At 38.3% G+C, this 25,063-nt stretch overlaps 1 protein-coding gene across 7 annotated transcripts in view; it reads left to right on the top strand.

Moving 5' to 3' along the window:
- The window catches only part of CNTN4 (contactin 4), a 1,107,632-nt gene that overhangs the window by 801,354 nt on the left and 281,215 nt on the right, over nucleotides 1-25,063 (top strand). For all 7 annotated transcript variants that reach the window (XM_049862392.1, XM_049862391.1, XM_049862390.1 and 4 more), the window contains one exon: nucleotides 2,918-3,013. In XM_049862392.1, the coding sequence (XP_049718349.1) occupies nucleotides 2,918-3,013 (96 nt within the window). The remainder of the gene's footprint in view (nucleotides 1-2,917; nucleotides 3,014-25,063) is intronic.

The following is a 25,063-nucleotide window of genomic DNA, read 5'->3' on the forward strand; positions in this document are numbered from 1 at the left end:
TGATGTCTGCTGCTACTGATCATTACCTAGTACCAAGCCTTCGAAGACAAAATGACTCTAAATAAAATGATATACATGGGAATATTGCTAGAAAGTCCTGGCCATGAGTCTACAAGTTTCAGAAAATACACATTCATACACATAGTTCTTTGATTTGCAAAATTATTATGCTGCTAGTAATTAGGATCTGAATGGATAGTTATATCTGAAAAGACTAATTTTGGGCATGCAGTCTTTTCCTAAACATGAGCGTATATATAGTGCCCTTTGATTAGCATCTTCAGCCATACTCTAAAGCACAGTTGCTATTTAGAACTCTTTTTAAAATGGACTAATTAGAGTATAATTTGCCACTGGATTATAGCGTTCCCCAGTGGTCAGAACAAACATATTGAGCACCAACTCACTAGTAGCGACAATGGTGGTTCAGTGGTAGAATTCTCACCTTGCACATGAGAGTCCTGGGTTTGATTCCCATCCAAGGCACTTAATGCAGAGCCGCCACCCACCTGTAGTAGAGGCTTGAGTGTTCCTGTGATGCTGAACAGGTTTCAGTCAAACTTTCAGACCAAGGTGGGCTAGGAAGAAAGGCCTGACAACCTACTTCTGAAAAATCAGCCAGTGAAAACCCTATGGATCAAGATGGCCCAATCCCACTATGCATGAGGTTACCATGAATCAGAGGCAATCTCAATGGCAGCTAACAACAACAACCCAGTAGTATGAAAGGCCTTGTGTTCAGTCTTGTGCTTTTCAGATATCATCTAATTTAATTTTTGCCCATGAGGCACACTTATTCTCATTTTAATTATGAGGAAATTAAGACTGGTCAACATAGCTAATAAATGGCAGAGATGGTTTTCAAACTCAGATCTGTCTAAATACAGTCTTTTCATTCACTGTGTACATAGGGCCTACCATTTGAAATCTATTTCAATTATCTGCTAAAAAATATTTCTCAGTATTTTCGTAAAAACCATATTAATTTTCTATATTCTAACTGCACAAATCTTGTAGAATTGAATAAATCCATAAACTAAAAAGGAAGAGAACCTCTCAGAAAGAATGGTTAAAAAACATTGCGTATATTTTTAATTTTTCTGTCATTTCTTAATGCTCTTCTGTTAGTCAGAAACTGAAGTTGATTTCCTCCAGGTAATACCCAAATTCTATTTTCTATCAGCTTTTAATTTTTTTTGCAGCTCTGAAGATTTGATAGGATATCTGTGCAAAAACGTAGAGGACTTACGTTAAGAACCAGCATACAAAATAAGTGGCAGTTTAGACTGGTCTAGTGTTACTTTTAGAGCCCTGGTGGTGCAGTGGTTAAACTATATGGCTGCTAATCACAGGTCAGCAGTTCGAATCCACCAGCAGCTCCTGGGAAGCGCTATGGGGTAGTTCTACTCTGTCCTATAGGGTCACTACGGGTCAGAATCAACTGATGGCAATGGGTTTGGTTTTGGTTTGGTTAATATTACTTTTAAGGATAATGGTTTAAAATATTAATTTTGCCATAAAGTTTTTGAAATTTCTGGTTTTATCCCTTCTGAAGGCTTTGCAGACTATTTTCTTAAAAAGAAGGAAAAAAACATGTTTTAGTCTCACCTGGTACCCATTGAATAAACAGAACTTTATTACGTCAGAAATGTAATTCAAGCTCAGCACTGTTTTCTTTTGTGTTGAGTATGCATGTGTCTTCCATGTGCTCCTTTTATATCTCCACTGTGGCAGCCTTTGGGTTACTATGATTAGGTGTTACATGTCATTTCTGTCCACTTAACTCTTAAGTCCCTATAGGGTAGAATCTGTGTTATCAGAAAGTTTGCATCTTGACCTTGCAGCTAGATGGTCCTTAATGGAATTTTTATGAATAATTAAGTAATGGAAAAATTATGTATGAACTTAAAAATTTGCCTAATTCTAGAAGAAGCTGGTACTCAGATCATGCATGCATATTCATTTTTTTCATATCCCAAACCCCCCACCGACACCAAGCCTGAGTATGGGAACATTCAGTTTTGTAACTGCAGGGAGGCTGTCCAGGTTCACGTCCTAGCTCCAGCACTCACAAAGGCGGTAGACCTTAGTAAATTTCATTGTGCCTCTGTTTTTTAGTCTGTAAGATCATCAATGATGCTTAACTTATGTAATTTTTGTTGGGTTCAAATGAGAAAGAGAGAGAAAGTCATATTCTAGGTATATAGAGACAATTATAAGTGCATCTGGAAACCCTCGTGGCCTGGTGATTAAGTGCTATGGCTGCCAACCAAAAGGTTGGCAGTTTGAATCCGCCAGGTCCTCCTTGGAGACTCTATGGGGCAGTTCTACTCTGTCCTATAGGTTGCTATGAGTCGGAATCGACTCGACGGCAACGGGTTTGGTTTTTTGATAAGTGCGTCTAAGAGAATGGTTTGTAAAGTGACAGAAATGAATGTCAGAAAGCATGAATTTGTATCCTGATAATGACACTTAGTTACAGAGAGCCCTTTGGCAGGTCACTTCACATCTTTAAACCTCGGTTTCTCCATGTAGACCTGAACTTTCTGGTAGAATTTTCTGTGATGACGGAAACGTTCTGTATGTTTGCTGTCCAGTACAGTAACCACTAGCCATGTGTGTCTATTGAGCACTTGAAATATGGCTAGCGTGACTGAGGAACTGATTTTTAAATTTTAGTTAAATGTAAATAGCCACATGTGACAAGTTGCTACCTTACTGGACAGCACAGATAAAAAGTCAAGGCAGGCAAGGGTAGTATCATGTGAAAGGGAACACGCCAAACTGAATTCCCCTGGCACGGGGGCTACAGGGGTTGTTTATCAGCAGACATTTGTTCTCTTTTGAAATAATATTCTTCCTTAACATCTTAGGACTTCAGAGTTGAAACCCTTTTTTCCTTTGTTTCTCCCCACAGATCTGGAAAACTTTAAAACAAGGACCCGAAGCACCGTGTCTGTCCGTCAAGGCCAGGGGATGGTGCTCCTGTGTGGCCCCCCACCCCACGCTGGAGGTAAATATAAATGCATTGGCAGACGTGTACTTCGCTGACTGCTATTTGTCACCCTGAATATTCCCCCTCTTGGCACCAGCTGAGGGGGCGGTGTCGTTTGTAGAGATTCCCAAAGCCCACTCCACGAGGAGGAAGAACCACTGCGGATGGCCCCATAATTAGGATAGGAAAATATCAGATTGTGCAAATGTCCCACTTCACTGCTGTCTACCTGGCACAAAGGGAAAGGCACCTGAGGCCAGCAAAATCAGAATCCAGTTGCTTCATAAGGCGATATAGCTATAACTACCAGCAATTCTTACAAAACACAGCCTTCAGAATTTCTGCATGGGGTGATAAACAATTTAGGGACAGATAGTGGTGATGGTTGCCAAACGTTGTGAATGTAATTAATGCCACTGAAGTGTGCACTTAAAGTGGTTAAAAATGGCAAATTTCACATTGTATGTATTTTACCACAATTGGAAAAAAAAAAAAAAGATGGCCCTGCTTCATTTCTTCTCTTTGTTGGCTTCAGAAGGGATCAGACCCAGGAGCCAAAACCTCTTAACCACAGAATCCAAGATCACTTTGTAGAAACTCTTAATGACTAGATCAGTTAGAAATGCATTTGCCTGAAAGTACAATAAAACCAAGTTTAAGAAAACCAAACCCACTGCTGTCGCATCAGTTCCAACTCATCGCAGCCCTATAGCTCACCCTACTTAGATAGATTGGAGTCTGTTGTTCTCGCGCTGTAGATTCACAAAGGTACATGTTCTACAGCTGGCAATGGCTTCTTAAGGTGTCTTCCAGGACCCACGCCTTTTCTCTTTGTTCTTCTCTGAGCATGCGGCTTAGCTAAGGCGTTAAGTCTGCAGTCCAGACAGGAAGAAGTAGGAAGACACAGGACAAAAGCCTCAAGTCTTTCTCCTTTTCAATTTGCCTGTGTATTATGGAAGGTTTGCTTTGCCCAAGGACATTTGACTACATTTCACTGATCACTCTGAATGGCGAGAGAGACTGAAAAATCAAGTACTCTTAGTGAGATGAATCATAGCTCTCAAAAAAAAAAAATCATAATTGTGTTAATAAGGAAGAATGTGGAGAGATGTTGCCCAGGCAACTAAAAGGACTGACAGACTCTTGACTGTAGGGTGAAGATGACTGTACAAAATAGGTTCAATCATGTGTAGGTTATGTTGCTGTTGTTAGATGCTGTCAAGTCAGCCCCTGACTCATGGTAGTCCCATGCACAATGGAAAGGAATACTACCCAGTTCTGTGCCATCCCCATGATCTGTTGAAGATTGGACTGTAGGTTTAATAGGTAGTGGTATTTATTAAGACTGTACTAAAGTTTGTCATGACAAAATTGAAAAGTTCTCCTCTTGGAAATTCAGGCTGATATTTAGTTTTATATCTTCTATCCTTGTTATGGAAACCCTGGTGGCGTAGTGGTTAAGTGCTATGGCTGCCAACCAAAGGGTCAGCAGTTCGAATCCAGCAGGTGCTCCTTGGAAACTCTATGGGACAGTTCTACTCTGTCCTATAGGGTCGCTATGAGTCAGAATCGACTCAATGGCACTGGGTTTGGTTTTGGGTTTTTATCCTTGTTATGAGATCCTGGTGGTATAGTGGTTAAGAGCTACGGCTGCTTACCAAAAGGTCAGAAGTTCCAATCCACCAGGCGCTCCTTGGAAACCCTATGGGGCAGTTCTACTCTATCCTTTAGGGTCGCTTTGAGTCAGAATCGACTCGACAGCAATGGGTCTCGTGTGGTTTTTGGTATCCTTGTTATTGCCCTCATTTTTCTATGTGGTTTTAAATATGAGTAAAACCCCAACTTTTTTAAATTTAGAATTTGAAAGTGCTCTTTCATTTTTGCCTTATATTTAGAAGTTGTAATTTTTCCTTATCTCATTTAACACCCCAGCTAGAATTTCTAGCAGGGACTAACAATTAGGAAAATGGCCGAGAGGTTTGCACTTCAAGCAAGTTGACCATCAAGAGAGGGTGGGAGAGCCAGGTGCCTCTCTGCGTCTGGATCAAGAACATGAGATTGTTAGAGGTCTTTTCCCTGGGTGGTGCAAGCAGTTAACTTGGTCAGCTTCCAACCAAAAGGTTGGAGGTTCAAGTCTACCCAGAGGTACCTCAGAAGAATGGCCTGGTAAGCTACTTTCAAAAAATCAACCATTGAAACTCTATGGATCACAGTTCTACTGACACCCATGGAGTCAGCATGAGTCAGAACTGACTCAGTGGCAACTGGTTTCAACTGGTGTTTTTTTAAAGACTGGCAGAGAAGCCAGGTTTGACTTCAGGAGTTTGTGTCCTGGGAAATGGGCTTATTCCTTATGAATTTTCCCCTAAAGGCACTATCAAAAGCACAAATTTGGAATCCTGGATGTGAGTTCTGGTCCTGTCTCTATTTCAAATCCTACTTGATATTGAGCAAATATCTTCAAATTCTCTACACCTCAGTGTATTTATCTATAAAGCAAAAAAATTAGAGAAAATCTCTCAAATGCCCTTTATTTCTACCATTATATTACTTTTACTCACTATAGACTAAATACATTCTTTATCAAATATGTTTGCATTTTTGAAGGCCTTTCTTTTATACCAGTAAACCCACTAACAATGGGAATACATTTATTTAGATTAAGGTAGATTAAGATTAGGTACTTCTCTTCATAATATGAAATCTGATCAAAATAAGAATTGAAAATGTGGCTAATTTCTTCTGCAGGTTACCTTCACTGCATTAAGTTTTCATAGCATGACAGCAACTGTAAAAATTAATCTTGTGGATATATTTTAAAAGAGCACTACTCCCTGATATAAAGGTATGTTTGGGAAGGCAAAACACATGAAGTGACACTGTGCTGATACACAATAAGGTACCTGAATACTTTCCCCTTCCCACAGAGAAATATATTAAAAATTTCCATAGACATCTATTAAAGTGGGCTTGTCTCCACTGGCAGCAGTCAGCAGCTGTGAAATCCTGTTCTTTGACATTCATGACAATTTTGATGGTGAAAGACAAGGAAATAAATATTCTCATTATGAGCTCTATTAGAAACCATACGCACAGTAAGGCCAGCCAGGCAAGGAAATTTGGAAGGAAACAGCAAAGAGGATCTTCAAGGTTGGAAGAGAGCATCACAGATCCATCAGTTTGGGACAGTAGAATCAATGATTATGAGATGAAATCCCCCCAATTACCTGAAATTCTCCAATATGAACTGTATGGCAGCAATTCGCTGAGTGCTTTTCCAGTCTGTGTATACCTGAAAACTGACAGAATTACCATAAGCTGCTGGGCTCACAATGTTTTAATTCCAACGTATGGTAACCCAGTTCCAAACCAAAAAACCAAACCCAGTGCCGTTGAGTCGATTCCGACTCATAGCAACCGTATAGGACAGAGTAGAACTGCACCATAGAGTTTCCAAGGAGCACCTGGTGGATTCGAACTGCCAACCCTTTGGTTAGCAGGGTAGCACTTAACCACTATGCCACCAGGGTTTCCACAGGTCACGCAGAGGAATGGAAATGAGTCAGCCTTATGTCATACCAGCGGGGCACTGAGTAATGGTGTGAAATCCATTGTAAGGGATGCTGCATGTCCTATCTCAAAAACTGTGCCGTGTCAGACCTTCTTAGGATAACCCAGAAAGGAGCAGCAATTAATCTATTTTGAAAAGCATTTCAGTCAGCAGGTATTTCCAGTGCTCTACCAATACCCTGGGCAGCATCTCTCTCATCTCTTGATTTATATATACTCTAATGTGACAGTGTTGCATGGGTTTTACTGTTAAATCTTGACACAAACACCAAAAAATAGAATCATGATGATGGGTCTTGGCTGTCCTTGACACTCCTTCATATTAGAAACATTGAGGTCCAACATTTTCACCTTGTGTTCCACCATCTTCGGGGTCGTTTGGCACCAGGGATTCATGATCTTTAACTAAGCTCTCATTAAACAGGAATAGAACCAAAGTACTTCAGTATTCTTCCCTCTCATGTACTGAAGTTGGCAGGTTATTCACCATGAAATTCTTAGGAACGGTTAAACAAGGGAGGTTTTTGTTCTAACCCTCCTCATATAGGTCACCAAGATCCTTGCTACTGGGAGTCTGTTAAAAAGGCAGACTCTCTGGCCCCACCATGGATTTCAGTGAGATCCCCCAAGTGATTCATATACATATTAAAATTCGAGAAGCACTGAGCTAAATCAGATTCCACTGGCCTGAGGTGGGGTGTATGTGCGGAAACCACAGATAAAGCTCAGGACATCGGGCTGCTGGAGAATCATCAACATGGCTTGTTAAAGCCACAAGGTGCCCAGCCTTTTCCCAAGGATATTCTGATTTCATAAATCTGAGGCAGGGTCTCAAAAACGGTTGTTTCAAGAAACCCTAGTTGACTGTGATTCAGTACCAGATTTAAGAGGCACCCATTTTCATCACCTTTTCCAAAATCAGCCCAGGTCCCAACCTGCTGAAATGGAGCTTTGATTTCCATATCACCCAAGCTAAAAGAGGAAGTATTTCTTACATCAAATTAATTAAAACAATTTAAAATAAAAGCTTTACCTTTAAAAAAAAAAAAAAAACTATCTTTGACTATACATTTTTGTTGTTGATGATAAGGGAAATGAAAAACTAAGAAAAACTAGCTTCTTCTCAGGTGCTCATATTTAGAAGTAGTATTTTACGTTCGGTGATCCTAGTGATTTCAATTTTTTGGTGTTTGAGTCAAGATTTAAGAGTAAAATTTATACAATAGCATCACATCTCTTCCTACTTATATGTTAGTGAAAGAAGGGTGTCCTAGAGTGTGAAAAAGAAAACTGCGATTCTGGTTCTGAGGTTATTTTCATTGTTATGAGTTTGAGGGAAACTAGCTAGAATTGTCATAGTTAGATGGTTTTACACTGAATTTAGGGCACTCATCCACATTAGAGTTGGATATGACTCACACAGCATCATACCTAGGGATCTTAGAGTATCTGTAGAGTTCATGATGGTCTTTGTGATGTTTTTTTTAACACTGTAATATCTTTTTATCCTTACAATAATCCTGTAAGAAGAACCTGTGTTTTATAGATAAGGAAATGAAAGCAAAGAGATTATGCAAGGCCACACACTAATTAATGGCAGGGCCAAGAGTAGCTTTGTCTAGAATGTGTCCTTTTCTTGCAGACAGGGCAGAACAGTGGAAAAAAGAGTACAGTCCTCTCTATGCCAGTGAGTCTTTGGGCCCTACCCCACGTCAATTAAATCTGAATTTATTGAGGCAGAGCCCTCTGACATATGTGATTTTTAAAAGCATCCAAAAGCCAAACCACTTGCCATCAAGTTGATTCTGACTTATGGCAACCCTGTGCATTACAGAGTAGAACTGCTCCATAGGGTTTTCTTGGCTGTGATCTTTATGGAAGAAGATCACCTGGCCTTTCTTCTGTGGTCCCAACGAATGGATTTGAACAGCCAAACTTTAGTAGTCGAGCCCAAACCATTTTGTCACTCAGGGACTTCAAAGTACCCCATGTCCTTCTAATATGCAGCCAGGGTGGAAAATTTACTGCTCTGCATGACAAAATCAAGTAGGTCTTGTCCCAGCGAAACCTCTCAATTTGCAAACCTTTCCGGGGCCCCATTATTTGACTTGATTTGGACATATCTATAGAGATTTAATGAGAGCTCAAAAAAAATCAATCATGCCTTTCTACAGCATAGTTGTTTCAGCTGGACCATTTTGTATTTACTGTATGACGGAGGTAAAAACATGAAACTAGGACACCTACATTCCACTTCTAGCTCTCATATTAACTTACTGTGTGGTTTTGGACCAATTAAGTAACTTCTCTGAGCCCTGTTTCCTCATCTGACTTCTGTTCGTACCTCCCCACACCTACTCAGCTCCAGGCATCAAGACGTAACCTCCAGTATCAGGCTAACCCAGTTTCTTAATTAATCCAAACTAGGCTGGCAGGCCAAGATTAATCTTTCTGTGTTAAAGTGAACATCCTTCATGCCCAGAATAACTTTCACGGTATCCACGTACTAATCAAGCTGCCAGCTCTGCCCAAGGCCCTGCCTTTCCCCCACCTGACTCTTCTTCTACCAGTTCTACATAGCTGGGTTGCAGAATTAGATTTCCAGGTGCTTCCTTATTTGCTTTTCTACAATAGAGACTTGCTGTAAAAATCAACCCATTTCACTCTAGTCCAGACACTCAGGTTAGCTCTTTCCCTCATGTCTCACCTAGAGTAATCCAGATCCCATTCCAACCCAGCTCCAAGCCTAGAACCATAACATGCTATTCTTTGGATTCTAAGTATTACTATTTAGGAAGTCTAGTACTATACCCCACCCACCTTATCAGGTCCCCTGAGATATTGATATTAATCTGGCTGGTCCCTGATTTTTTACCCTCTGATTTGGACAACTGGTCACCTTCCTCCAGAAGCAGCCCCTCCACGTCAAGTGTATGACTTCTACTTTTTCTCATGGACACTTCAGCTCCCCCTTCTTCCCCATATCTTAGTTCCCAGCATGACTCTCAGCCAACTCTTCATACAATATAAAACCAGCTAAATTGAATTTATCTTTATTCTATAGACCTTTCAAACATGTCGTGAGGATAAAAAGACAAAATAAATATGGCAGCAATTTGCACAATTTAAAATTACAGACATTTCTGACTTCATGAATTTGACCTGGTTTGATTATTTTTTTAATCAAATCAAAATTTTACTTAAGTTAGAACTCAAAATTAAGTCCAAAAACTGCTTGTCTTTGCAGATATATGATTCTTGATTTACATTCGTGTAACAACTTTTAACTAGCAAATAGTTTTCAGATGTGTCTTCTAAGAGATTTACATGGACTTTACATCATTTTTTTTTTTACATCAATTATTAACATAAACTGGTTATATCTAGCATTGTGGCTTTATTAAAGTGCTGATTTAGCTATTCTCCCAATATTTGAAAATTGCTTCTTAAAAACAGAAAATGACATTGAGGGTAACTCCACCAACAGTCTCCCCACAGGCCAAACCTCGTGTAATTCTTTGTTCTCATTTTCTGTTTAGTGTCGACAGTATGTGTCTGGGCGCTCCATTTAATTTCCTTAGAAGAAACAAGACATTAAATAGATGTAGGAAGGGCCGGTGTTTTAAAAATATTGCTCAAAAAATGCTAAGGAAAATGCAGTCTACAAATTATTTTATGTGGCAGTAAAGAAAAGCAAAATTTGAGGTTTTTAAATGGTTGTGATTTAACTATCGCTATGAGTTGGAATTGACTCAACAGCAATGGGTTTGTTTTATTTTGTTGTTAATTGCCATCAAGTCTATTCTGCCTTATGGAGACCCCATGTGTGCAGAGTAGAACTACTCCATAGGGTTTTCAAGGCTGTGACCTTTCAGAAGCAGATCACCAGGCCTGTCTTCCAAGGGGCTTCTGGGTGTGCTCAAATTGCCAACCTTTAGGATTGTAGTTGAGCGCTTAACTGTTTGCGCAACCCAAGGACGCTGTAATTATCACTTAATTCTTTTGAAAAGCTACGAGAAAAATCCACTGTAAGTGTTGATTATTATCTCATTTTCTGGCCATTGTGGAAATGTGGTTGGATGTGCATATGGAAATGAAGTTTCTCCACTTAGTCGTCTCATTGTGTCTGCATGTAGCATGGAGGAAGATAGCACAAATAGAGTCCTGGTTTTAAAAACACTTAACTAACAGATATATAATCATTTTAGGATTCTTAGCCTTTGTTGCTTGGTCACCATTGAGGTAGTCTCATTGATTCCCATTTCATATCACCTGAAAAGTAACTTACTTGAGAGATACCTTATCTTCTCCAAATAATTTAAAAACCACAAGTGTTCAGTAGATTAAGACTAGCTCCATTAGGGATTAATGATTTGGAAAAGGTTCTGCAGCTGAAAGCAAAAAGTGGGTCCTTATCTTTTGGAGTTAGAACTCTAGGAGATAATGGTTAAAATGTTGGTTGGGAGGCAGCATTGAAATACTGCTACAATACCATTCTTCGAGAACCTTATGAGTCAGTCAAACTTGGGTTAAACCATCTATTATAACAAAATTTCTATGGAAAATGCATTCTGAGTTCCATTTCTGAGATGAGGAAGTTTATATACTTATTTAAATAAACATCTATTGCAATTTAATGAGGAAAGGATACTCTTTAGTTAGCAGTAGGCTAATCAACCTTATAGGCTAATAATAGGTTTTTTTTTTTTTTCTTTTATATTGGGTATTAAATATTCTTAAGGCAATCTTTTCTGGTGCTCCTTGACTCTACCTTGTTTCTTCAAAAGATATGAGCTTGAGCTCTTTTTATCTAAATAGAATGAGCCAAATCTCTTCCTCTTTTCTTTTCCCACTTTACCAGTCAGTGAAGGCCCCAGCGCATCAGCGATTTAATCACCATATAATAATGTGAAACAGTTTGAATGTGATGCTTTTATCCATTCACTAAGCCTCCTCTTTTTCTCACTGGGCAGAAAACAGAGCCACATTGATCAGGAATTACTTGTTATAAATTGTCTGATTCAATTGGCACGTTCCATGTCTGAGAGGATAAGCCAAGAGAGTCTTTGTCCTTACCACACCAAAGGCAGGCTTCATTTTTCTCAGCCATGAATTCATTTATCTCATAGCAAGAATCATGAAAGGAAGTAAAAGGCAGAAATTGGGTCTAACATGTCTAGAAGAGCAACTCGCTTCTCCCTCACCACTTCTTCCTTACCGGATGTGACGGGAAGAATTGAGGTGAATATTTCCGATGTCAGTTATCTCCAGAATTGGTTAAGTAATTTCTGTGATGCTGCTGACACACTTTTTGCCTTTGAATTTTCCTGTCAACTTTCTTGAAAGCAACTGGAATGTTTCATGACTATATTTCGGAATGCCTAGATGTCAACAACCATATACTTCAGAGTAGGGGGAAAAATGAGTTTATATAAGTAACAAACATTTTCTGGCCATAGAATAATTCTAGACCTTATATAGCTGAGTCCCCGATTTCTTAAATTAACCTATGTAGCAGAATTACTGGTCTTGTTTTTAGGAAGAGTTCTCAAGGAGTTGTCTCTCTGTACTTTCTGCCTTAATTCTCCCTTTAGTTCTAATAAGAGAGATGTTTAAGCTCCTTCTGCAGCTGTAGCAAGTCCCAGGCCATAGCACTTAAAAATCTACTCAGCTACTTAATAAATAGCAGTTAATTAAAAAAAAAAATTTGTTGTTGTTGTTCAGTAGCCTAAAGAGGATAACTTAGTATTTAAAAAAAGAACATAAATAAATCTCAAGAAATTCTTTCTTTATCTCTTTTCCTCCTTTCCTTTTGTGCAAGTGTTCCCGTGTTCTTTATTTGGCAGAAACCAGTGATTTTACTTAATTAATGATGGCCCTAATTACCCTGCTCCTCTCTTGACAGTTACTCCCTACTTACTTTAATGGCAGATACTCTATAAGTGTATTTGTAGATATATAGATTTAAATTCAAGCTGAAAATGTCTCTATCTTATTTTTAAACATCCAAAAAAAAAAAGAAAGAAATCAAAGAAATGATCTCCAGGTTTGATTCTTAGAACAGTAGGCCCATTGATCAGTCAGAGTAAAGGCCAAAGACATTAGCACCAAGAGGAAATGGCATCTGCAAAGTGAGGTTTGATCCATAAAGTCTAATGATCTACAAACTGTGATCATTCAACAAAGCTCTACTACATGCAGAGCTTTCTCTTTTGGAGTTGTCCTGTCCCAGAAAGCAGTGAAGGATGACATTGTGTTGGAGCACAGGTGCTAGTTAGAACACGAAGAGTCTGGAGATGTGAGAAGCACATTACACATCCACTAGAGTGCTACCCCGGATGCACCAGCCAGAAGAGAACAAATGATCAACACTGATCTTTCAACAACATGAACCTGGCTGAGCATTTCATAAATAATCCAGTAGACAATCACTGCAGGATATATAGAAGCCATTCTTGTTTTAATGCCTGCTGGAAATATACCCTATGAATCATACCTTTTCAGCTGAAAAAGAAACGAGCGGCTCTTTGGACACATTTTCAGCAAGGAATCCGTACTTTGTCAGGTCAATGCATCATGATGTTACGTTGAATTAAGCAGGATAATGGTATGGTACATAGGTTGAGAAAATGCCAACTGAGTCCAGGAAATTTGGAAGTAGTCTCTGGTTGGGAGCTTAGAATTTGAAGACTCAGAAATGGAATATTTGCCACTGTCAAGAATCTTGATTCTGTGATTTCTTCAAAGAAGTTGCCAGTTTTTCTGATTTTTTCTAAACTCTTTCAGTTTAGGTTTCAGACATTTAGGGAGAAAATAACTGAAAAAGCTAAATAGAAGACCAGAGAAAACTGTACATTTGCACAAGCGAAATTCAATTTCATACCCAAAGAGACAGGTTGTGGCATTTTGTCTAAGGATAGGAGTAAAACTTTTCATGCTGTGTAATACCAGGATTGGATACTGATTAAAAAGGAAATTATTTAATTAAGTGAGTGTTTATTCATCAAGACAAACAATATGGATGAGAAGTTTTTTTTTTTTTTTTTTAAGCCATCAAACTGATTTGAGTTAACCATATTCACTAATGATTTTTGGCATTTGTAGAACCACCCACCCAAAGCCACTACCATCTAGTCTAACTTATAGCGGCACTATAGAACAGGGCAGAACTGCCCTATAGAGTTTCCAAGGCTGAAAGTCTTTACAGAAATAGACTGCCACATCTTTCTCCTGTGGAGCGGGCTAGTGGGTTCAAACTGCCAGCCTTTAGGTTAACAGCCTAGCACTTAACCACTATGCCACCGAGGCTCCTCATTTCGAGACATATAGAGTAAATGCAAAATCCAAATATAGTGGTAATAGGTTTACAGAGAGGCCAACTCTGTCTGCATTGTGAACTCAAAGAAATGTTAAATCATTCATACGAGGATGGTTGGGAGGATCCTGATGTCTCAGGTAGATGCTGGCTGCTAACGAAATAATGGAAAGCCATTTTGTACACAGCCAGGAAAGCTCTTCCCACCTCAGTGCAACGTGCTCCATTTTTCTCACATCAGCTAGTTGCTGGTTAACACATTATCACAATCTTTACTGTCAAAATTAACCCCTGGAAAGGAGCTGTGTTATAACAACACTCCACAGGAATTCATAAATCCATATGGCAGGCACAGCTGGAAAAGAGAGTTGTAGTTGATAATGTAGCATTTCAGAAATATGCAAAGGACCTCTACTTTGTGTGATAATTTGAAATTTACACACTTTCTCATTCCCTCAAACCAGCACATACACTTGGGAACACCCAAGAAATGCTAAGATATTTTAGTTTGTAGATAGTTTGAAACCCAGTCCTTATCATGTCATACAAACTCAGGTTTGCCTTCTAAAAAGATAAACATTTAAAAAACAAAAAGTAGCTGATTAAAATTATCTTATTTCTTCCTTTTGTGGTGTCCTCTTATTGTAAAATGAGGTATCTATGACACACCTCTGAAAACAATAGCTAAATATAAGAAAGACATTTCTACACCTTCTCCGAGAGTCCCACTACCTTGCAAATTTGATAATTATCTCTCCAAAACAGCAATTCATATAAGTGAACAGTTCTACTTTAGTGGGAACTGTTGTGATGAGTGAGATTTATCACTGGGTTCCAAGGCATATGTAAATGTGGATACCAAAGTTGAAGAGAAAAGCTGTTTTAAAAGGTAAAAATACAGGACTTTGGAAGAACCCATTAGATGCACAGCAGATATAAAGTGAGTGAAGCCAGAATCTTCTATCATGGGGCTCAGGTCTGGTAAAAAGCAAGAGGGTAATCAGATAGTCATACTAAGATGTGTGTTCCTGGATGTGGGGAGGGGGAGGAACAAGATTCAGTAATCGTGTGAAATAAAAGGACATGAAGTAGACTGACATGTCAGAGAAGTCTTTCCTGAAGAAGTGGCTCTGGAACTTAGCTCTGAAGGATGAGAAAGGAGAAGGAAGGAAGAAATGTTACAGAAAGAATGACAGTACCCACACCAGAAGTGGGGAGGTTGCACGGCCATGTGCATCCAGTGTAGCAGGACTCCAGAGAATGACAAGGAGGGCAGGATGGGCCCAGGGATGTGGGCAGAGGCTGCAGGCTCTGAGGTAGTGTCAAAGATGAGGGTGTTTTGTTTTGTTTCTGAAAAGAAATTAGAATTGCTGAAGGTATTTTAAGCCATGTTAGGAGGTAGGGGATGTGTTAGGGTGGAGGGTGTTGTTGGAATGGCTGTTAGGCAGTCAAGGCTGATTAATTATCACCCAGCTTTCTATAAAAAACAAAGAAAGGACCAAAGATCTACTACTAGGACTAGAAACAGAGTGCAGCCATTAAAAATTCACCAAAATTTTGCTTGAAGAATAACCTATAACTATAGCATACCAAACCAAACAAATCAAACCCATTGTGATTGAGCCAGTTCCAACTCATAGTGACACTACAGGACAGAGTAGAACTGCCCCATAGGGTCTCCAAGCCTGTGATCTTTATAGAAGCAGACTGCCACATCTTTGTTCCACTGAGCAGCTGGTGGGTTTGAACCACCAACCTTTCTTTCAATTAGCAGCTGAGTGCTTAACCATTGAGCCACCAGGCCTCTTTAATTATAGCATAATAGGCCAAATTGAGAAATGACCATAGGAGACTCATAGCTAAACAAGTAAATTGACAGCAAGGAAAATGAAAAGCATACCTATAGTGGCTTCCAGCAATGCTCACTTTGTTTCTATCTGTATATCAACTATTTATATAATCTGAACTTCTAACTAAAAGTCTGCTATCCATTCCCTCATTATGGGGAATCACTTTTTCTGAGGAATCCAGAGGATGTGTCCTACCACACCTATCCTCCACCCCCCAAATGACACATGGCATACATAATCCTCTTTTTTACCCCTAAAATCACTAGAAAATCAACAATTCCAACATTAGTAAGATAGAGGCTAACACGGAATCCCTGGGTGGTGCCTATGGTTAAGGCCCTTGGTTGCTGACCAAAAGGTTGGAGGTTCTAGTGCACACAGAGGCCTCTCAGAAGAAAGACCTGGTGTTGTACTTCTGAAAAATCAACCACTGAAAACCGCATGGACCACAGTTCTGCCCTGACACACATGGAGCTGACATGAGTCAGAGTCAACTTGACAGCAAATGGTACTGGTAGCATGGCATATTGAATGTAAACACAGCAAAAGGGTGAAATCAGTTCACCTTTTAGGTGGTAACTGAAGCAATAGAAAGTTTGTCTCAGTTTCTCAGAATCTTACTAAATCAATGATAGCCAGACACTATCATATTGCCTCAAACTTAAGGTGTAAGATGGGGATTCTGGGAGCCCCCATGTGGTCAATTGAGGGAATAAATGATACACCCCTTTTGGTCTGGTAAACCCAAAATCTGGGTAGAATACTAATGTTTAATAAACACAGTTAAATAAAAAATCTGCCCCATCATGGTGACCTAAGACAATACTAAGTGTAAAAGGAGAAAGAGGGAATGGAACCTATTGCTTGAGAATGCAAAACTAACACAAAAACAAAAATGTCTGTAAAAAAGGATGCCTTAAGATAAAAGAAGAAAAGATGCACTAAAAGGCAGATCTCTGTTTTGCCTTCACTCCAATACAAGAAAACATGGATTCGATGAAACAAAGATGCTACTGTAAAAAGGAACTGCCTGAGATGCAGACTGGGACCTAAAGGGAACCAGCACAGATAAGAAATCATGAAAATCCACAATGCAGACTCAGTAAAAATCCAAATGAACATTGTAGAAAGTGGAATTAGCAATAAGCACAACTCACTTGATAAGTTTTTTCAAGAATGCAAATGGAAAGTATAATGATCAGAATACTTCATAAATATGAAAATTAGAGAGTAAAGATCCAGTCTATATGTTGATAATATTTGATCAGCATATACCTATCCACTGCCATCAAGTCGATTCCAACTCATAGCAACCTTGTAGGACAGAGTAGAACTTCCCCTTAGGGTTTCCGAGGCTGTAAATCTTTACAGGTGCAGACTGTCACAACTTTCTCCACCAGAGTGACTTGTGCGTTCAAACCTTTTTGATTAGCAGCCGAGAACTATAACCACTGTGGCACCAGGGCTCCTTATTTGATCAACATATACATAATATTTTATTTACTATTATGAGATATATATTATTCCATGTCAGTACATCATCCTTTTAATATTAAAAGCATTTTGTATTTTTTCCTCTTTGCGAAGGAGTCAAAAGATATGATATTCTTTCTCTTAATAAGAGAAAACATAGAAACAAAACAGGATGTATACCTTCCAAAATGCCAGAGACAGTTAAATAAAAAAAAAGTTGTGATCTATTCAACTGAAGACCAAAAATAAAGATGAGGAAAAAAAGAAAACTGTAAAAGAAAAAAAAAATACAAAAAAAAACGATGATAGATGTAAGGGCACATAGCTTATGACAGAAATATAAAGAGATTTAACTTCCATACTAAACATAAGAGCCTCAGATTGAGTTAAAACTCTGTGTGATCTAACCAAAACATGATGGCATTTATTTTAAAATAAAATACCCATCCTACTAAAAAAACAGATTTTTTAAAAATGAAAGGAAGTTAGAATTACTAGTTTCAGACCAAGTATTATTTAAATGCAGAAACATTAAATTGGTCAAAGGTAATGTTTTATAATTAAAATATAAAAACCACAATGAAAAAACTCCATTTATGTAATTTTAAACGCCATGAAATACAGGGTAAACATACATAATGTTAAAAATTTAGAAATATACATGGAACTAGAAATACAAGCATATCTGTTATTTAACTTGACAGGCCAAGTAAATAAAAGTAAGAATACAAAGGATTTGAATAAAATAATAATAAGATTGAACTTATGTAAACATATATATCTATGTACTTTCTTTTCAGTTGCCCACATAATCCTTATTTTAGATAGTTACATATTAAGCCAAGAACAAAATCCAAGCCAAGCTGAAATTACACAGGTTAAGGCCTTATTTTTTGCCATTAATGAAGTTAAACTAGAAATTAACTATAGATCAGTTTTATATAACAACAACAAAAATAATTCAATCCCTGACAAATTCAAATCACTTTTCTAATACCTAAAGGGTCAAAAAAGAAATCAAAATGAAAAACGATAAACTCAGTATTTATTTCATGAGGTTAAAAAGAACACAAGGTGGGGCCAAGATGGCAGAATAGTCAAATGCTTCCTGTGGTCCCTCGTACAACAAAGACAAAAAAAAAAAAAAAACAAGTGAATCCATTATATATGACAATCTAAGAGCTCTGAACATCAAAGACAAAGTTGAGAAGTTGGACTGAGTGGCAGGGGGAGGGAGAGACAGTTCAGAAGCAGCAAAGGAATGCCAGACATGAGCTAGCCAGCACCCTGTAAATGGCAAGTACACATGGACTGAAGCAAACAGTGGTACTCGGGACATGTTTTACCACATTGGGAAAGACTGGGTGGTGGAGAGTCTGTACAAGCCTCAAGAACCAGAGGGAAGTGGCACTGGATCTGTGAAAGTTAAGTGCAAGTGTCTAACCTACCACATGGGATCAAAATAACTGCTTCTCCTCTGGCACTTTCATAGAGGTGAAGTGCCTCTTTTCCCCTCACTCGACGCCCTCCCCACGCTCACTTCCAATACCAGTCTGGCAATATTTAACAATTGCCATGCTCACTAAGCCAGAAATAGGAGCTATCATGCCCAAACCAGTCTCACTGCTTTAGGGAAAAAAACGAACAAACAGCAACAACAAAAAAAATCAACTCCCCTAAGCCAGGTATTCAGGACTAACAGTGCTCAAAACAGGGATTTTTCCTGGGGAAAAAACTCAGGCCAGGCACTGCCCCTCTGCATAAAGGCACGGGCATAAAGGGTCTGTGGACTTTGAACACCCTTCATCCCTGCCTAGACCTGTGTGAGCTGATTCGATAAGGTAGGCCCTTATTAGCAAAGGACAACAGGGTATTTGCTTGAGGCCTATTTTCAGCTGCAGCAGCCAAGGGGGATTGGCAGGTTCATGACATTTGACACCGCACTGCGCATTAAATGGAGTCCTCACCCACCCACATCAGAGGCCTGAGAACTGGCAGATTCACCCATTCCCCCATCCACCTACAACAGGGGTCCAAGAATAACTGGTGACTCCCAGTCCTTATAGCCAACAGCATTGGGTGTATAAAGTCTGGCTGCAAAACCCACCCCTACTTGCTCGAGGGGACGGGGACACACCTTCCACCTAGGCATGCAGGGGCAGCATCAGCCCCCTACCTTGTTTACCACATAGCCCCCTATTGCAGCCAGGTACCTGTGCCTGCTCCAGTCACCCCCGTAGCCCTGCCTGTCTAGGACTGTAGGTGGGAGTCTACACCACACATTCAGTGACTGACATGCTGGACATCCGAACTGAATTCACGCAAGAAAAGTAAATGGACATCAGGGCTCACATACAACTCTAACCATCTGGTGACAGGACCTGAGAGTTTCAGAGATGCCAATAACCAAAATAGCTCACATGCCCAGCCTATTTGGGCATATCAAAAAAAAAAACAAGAAACTAGGACACAGTAAGCAAAAATACAATAAATAAATGTAATAACTTATTGAAGGCTCGGAGACAACAGTCAATATCAAATCATATAAAAAAGCAGATCAAGGTGACTCCAGCAAGCAACCAAAACAAAGAACCAGGAAACCTTCCAGAGGAAGAAAAGTTTTGGAATTACCAGAGATAGAATTCAAAAGATGAATATACAGAGCTCCTGAAGAGTTCAGGCAAAACTCAGATCAAGCCACTGAACACACAGACAAAGCAATAGAGGAATTCAGGAAAGCTATACAAGATCAGAATGACAAATTTAACAGGCTACTCAAATCCACAGGGAGATAGCAAATAGAAATCCAAAAGATCAATAATAAAACTTCAGAATTAGACAACTCAATACAAGAAAATCATGGGACAGAATTGAGGCAATGGAAGTCAGAATTAGTGAGACTGAAGATAAAGCAGTCAACACCAATTTATATGAGGAAAATTAGATAAAAGAATTTTTAAAAAGTGAAACCCTAAGAATTATATGGGACACTATCAAGAAGAATAACCTACAAGTGACTGAAGTGCCAAAATGGGGGGATAACAGAAAATACAGAGAGTTGTTAGATATTTGCTGACAGAAAACTTCCCTGATATTGTGAAAGACAAGAAGATACCTATCTAAGCAGGTCATTGAACCCCACACAGGATAAATCTCAAAAGAGAGTCCACAAGATGTATTATAATCAAACTTGCCAAAAACCAAAGGTAAAGAGAGAATGTCAGAAATGGCCAGGGGTAAACAAAATGTCATCTACAAAGCAGAGTCAATAAGACTAAACTCTGACTACTCAGCAGAAACCATGTTGACAAAAAGGCAATGAGATGACATATATAAAGCCTTGAAGGAAAAAAAATTGCCAGCCAAGAATTATATATCCAGCAAAACTGTCTCTCAAATAGGGTGGTGAAATTAGGACATTTCCAGATAAACAGGAGTTAAGGGAACTTGTAAAAAACCAAACCAAAATTATAAAAAATATTAAAGGGAGTCCTCCAGCTAAGAACCAACAATATCAGGTAACAACCCAAAACTAGAACACAGGACAGAGCAACAGATATCAACCCAGATAGGGAAGTCACAAAAATAAGTCAAAGCTAAAAAAACAAAAACAAAAAACTGATAATAGGGAAACAGAGACATCAATATATAAACGATGACAACATTAAAACAAAAAAGAGGCACCAAATAATGAACTCATAGAACTTTCATATGGAGAGGAAGTTAAGGTGATTCCAAAAAATAGATTGGTTTAAACTTAGAAATATAGAGATAAATTTTAATTTTAAGGTAACCACAAGGGAAACTAACAAGTCTACCCATCAAAATAAAAAGGAAAAAAAAAAAATAAAGACTCAGTAAATATCAACAATAATGAAAAGAAAATACGTAATGAACTAAATGCACCAATAAAGAGACAGAGAGTGGCAGAATGGATTAAAAAAAAAAAAAGTCTGTCTATATGCTGCCTACAAGAGACACACCTTAGATTCAAAGACACAAACAAACTAAAACTCAAAGGATAGAAAAAAATATATATCAAGCAAACAACAATCAAAAAAGAGCAGGAGGGGCAATATTAATCTCTGAGGAAATAGACTTTAAAGCAAAATCCACCACAAAGGAAAAGGAAGGACACTATGTAATGATTAAAGGGTCAACATGCCAGGAGGACGTAACCATAATAAATATTTACGCACCCAGTGACAGGATTCCAAAATACATGAAACAAACCATAACAGTATTGAAAAGTGAGATAGACAGCTCCACAATAATAGTAGGAGACATCAGCACACACCAGTGAAAGACAGAACATCCAGAAAAAAGCTCAGTAAAGACATGGAAGATCTAAATTCCACAGTCAACCAACTTGACCTCATAGACAAATACAGAACAGACCACATATTAGGCCACAAACAAACCTTAACAGAATCCAAAGCATAAAATATTACAAAGCATCATTTCTGACCATAAAGCCATAAAGGTAGAAATAAAAGGAAAAGATATCAAATACATGGAAACAGAACAACACCTTGCTCAAAAATTACTGTGTTATAGAGGAAATCAAGGATGGAATAAAGAAATTCATAGAATCAATGAGAATGAAAACACATCTTAACAGGACCTTTGGGACACAGAAAAAGCAGTGCTCAGAGGTCAATTTATAGCAATAAACTCACACATCCAAAAAGAAGAAAGGGCCAAAATCAAAATATTAACCCTACAACTCAAACAAATAGAAAGAGAGCAGCTAAGACATCCTTGGGCACCAGAAGAAAGGAAATAATAAAGATTAGAGCAGAAATAAATGAAATAGAGAATAGAAAAATAATTGAAAGACTTAACAAGACCAAAAGCTGCTTCTTTGAAAAGACTGACAAAATTAATGAACCATTGGTCAACCTGACAGAAGAAAAATGAGAGAGGAAGCAAATACCCTAAGTAAGAAATGAGAGAGGTGATATCACAACACACCCAATTATAATTAAAAGAATTATAACAGAATATAATGAAAAATTGTACTCCAACAGATTTGAAAACCTAGAGGAAATGGACAAATTTCTAGAAACACACTACCTACCTAAGCTAACAGAAACAAATATAGAAAAACTAAAGAAACCTATAACAAAAGAAGGGATTGAAGAGGTAATTAAAAAATCCACCCCCCCCCCCCAAAAAAAAGTCCCTGGTTCTGATGGTTTCAATGCAGAATTCTACCAGACTTTAAGAGGAGTTAATACCAGTACTGGTAAAGGTATTTCAGAGCATAGGAAAAGATGGAATACTCCTGAACTCATTATATGAAGCCAGCATAACTCTGGTACCAAAACCAGGTAAAGACACAACAAAAAAAGAAAATTACCAATATCCCTCATGAACATAGACACAAAAATCCTCAGCAAAATTCTAACCAATAGACTTCAACAACATATCAAAAAAATAATTCATCATGACCAAGTAGGATTCATACTTGGTATTCACGGATGGTCCAGGATTAGAAAAACAACCAATGTAACCCATCATGTAAATAAAACAAAAAATAAGAGCCACATGATGTTATCAATCGATACAGAAAAGGCATTTGACAAAGCCCAACACACATTCATGGTAAAAATTCTCAGCAAAATGAGAATAGAAGGGAAATTTCTGAACATAATTAAGGGCATTTATATAAAGCCAACAGCCAACATCATCCTAAATGGAGTCTTGAAAGCATTCCCCTTGAGAATGGGAACCAGGTAAGGATGCCCTTTATCACCACTCTTATTCAACATTGTGCTAGAGGTCCTACCCAGAGCAATTCGGCTAGATAAAGAAATAAAGGGCATCCAAATTGGTAAGGAAGAAGTAAAAATATTCCTATCCCTATTCACAGATGATATGATCTTCTACAACGAATCCATGAGCAAAATAGTGGAACTAATAGAAGATTTCAGCAAAGTATCAGAATACAAGATAAACATAGAAAAATCAGTTGAATTCCTCTACACCAACAAAGAAAACTTCATAAAGGAAATTAAGTCAATACCGTTTACAATAGCCCCCAAGAAGATAAAATATTTAGGAATAAACCTGACCAGAGATGTAAAAGACCTATACAAAGAAAACTATAAGACACTACTGCAAGAAACCAAAAGAGACCTATGTAAGTGGAAAAACAAATGGTTCTGGCATAAGTGTGTGTTTCTATATAACGGTCTTGAACAATACAGAAAGGAAATTAAGAGAACAATTCCACTTACAATAGCATATCTGATGGTTAATGTTGTGTGTCAACTTGGTTAGGCCATGATTCTTAGTGGTTTGCCACTCATATGATGTTATGATCACTTCCATGATAAGATTTGGTATAATGTGATCACCTCCATGATGGGATCTGCTGTGAGTAGCCCATCAGTTGAAAGGGAATTTCCTTGGGTGTGTGGCCTGCGTTGCATGTAAGTGGACATTCTGGCAAGGCTTGTGGGCTTTTGCTCGCTCTTGATCCTGCAGCTGGCTCCTGTTCTTCTGACCTCTGGTCCTTGGGACTTGAGCTAACAGCTTACCTGTGGTCTTGCCTGCCAGTCGACCTTGGGATACATCGACCTTCACAGCCTGTGAGCAAGAGCCCTGCTTTCTGATCTGCCAATCTTGGATTCTCCAGCCCCTTCAGTTACGTGAATCAGGAGAAGCATCTATGCTGACCCATGGACTTGGGACATTACAGCCTCTATCACTGTGTGAGCCATTTCATTATTATAAATCTCTCTCTATGTGTATACTTACATACTTCACTGGTTTTGCTTCTCTAGAGAATCCAGCTTAAGACAGCATCCAAAAGAATAAAATAATTAGTAATAGATTTAACCAAGGAAGTGAAAGACTTGTACAATGAAAACTGAAAAAGACTTCTATGAAAAACTAAAGATCCAATAAAGGGAAAGTTCATGAATTTGAAGGCTTAATATTGTTGAGATGTCAGTATTACCTAAAACAATCCACAGATTCACCGTAATCTTTATCAAAATTTAAACAACCATTTTTGCAGAAATGGAAAAGCTGATGATCCTCAAATTCATATGCAATTGTAAGAGGCCCTGAATAACCAAAACAATCTGGGAAAAGAACAAATCTGGAGGATTCACATTTCCTGATTTCAAAATGTACTATACGAGTTGTCACATCTACTTTGGTATGGATGCTCCATGTGTGTCAGAGTAAAAGTGTATTCCATAGGGTTTTCAAAACAGTAATCAAAACATCGTGGTACTAGTATAAGGATAGACATATACCCTAATGGAATAGAATCGAGAGCCCATAAATAAACCCATGCAAGGTTTCTCAAGGGTGCCAAAACTCTTCAGTGGGGAAAGAAGAGTCTCTTCAACAAACGATGCTAGGACAACTGGATAACCACGTGCAAACCCTGCCTAACATATATAGAAAAATTAACTCAAAATGGATGAATGATATAAATGTAAGAGCAAAAGCTTTAAAAATCTTAGAAGAAAACAAAGACATCAATCTTCTTGACCTTGAATTTGGCAATAGATTCTTAGATAGGACACCAAAAGCACAAACAACAAAAGAAAAAAATAGACAAATTGGACTTTATCAAAGTTAAAAACTGTTGTACATCATCAAAGAACATTATCAAGAAAGTTAAAGGACATGGGAGAAAATATTTGCAAATATGTGTCTGAGAAGGGTCTAGTACCTTACACCTCAACAATACAAATGATTCAATTAAGAAATGCATCAAGGACTTGAATAGACATTTCACCAAAGAAAATATATGAATGGTTATTATGCACTTGAAAAGATGCTCAGCCTTGATACTTATTAGAATGCAAATCAAAACCACAATGAGATGCTATTTCA

This window comes from Elephas maximus, chromosome 20 (assembly GCF_024166365.1).
Source record: "Elephas maximus indicus isolate mEleMax1 chromosome 20, mEleMax1 primary haplotype, whole genome shotgun sequence".
Taxonomy (NCBI): Eukaryota; Metazoa; Chordata; class Mammalia; order Proboscidea; family Elephantidae; genus Elephas; species Elephas maximus.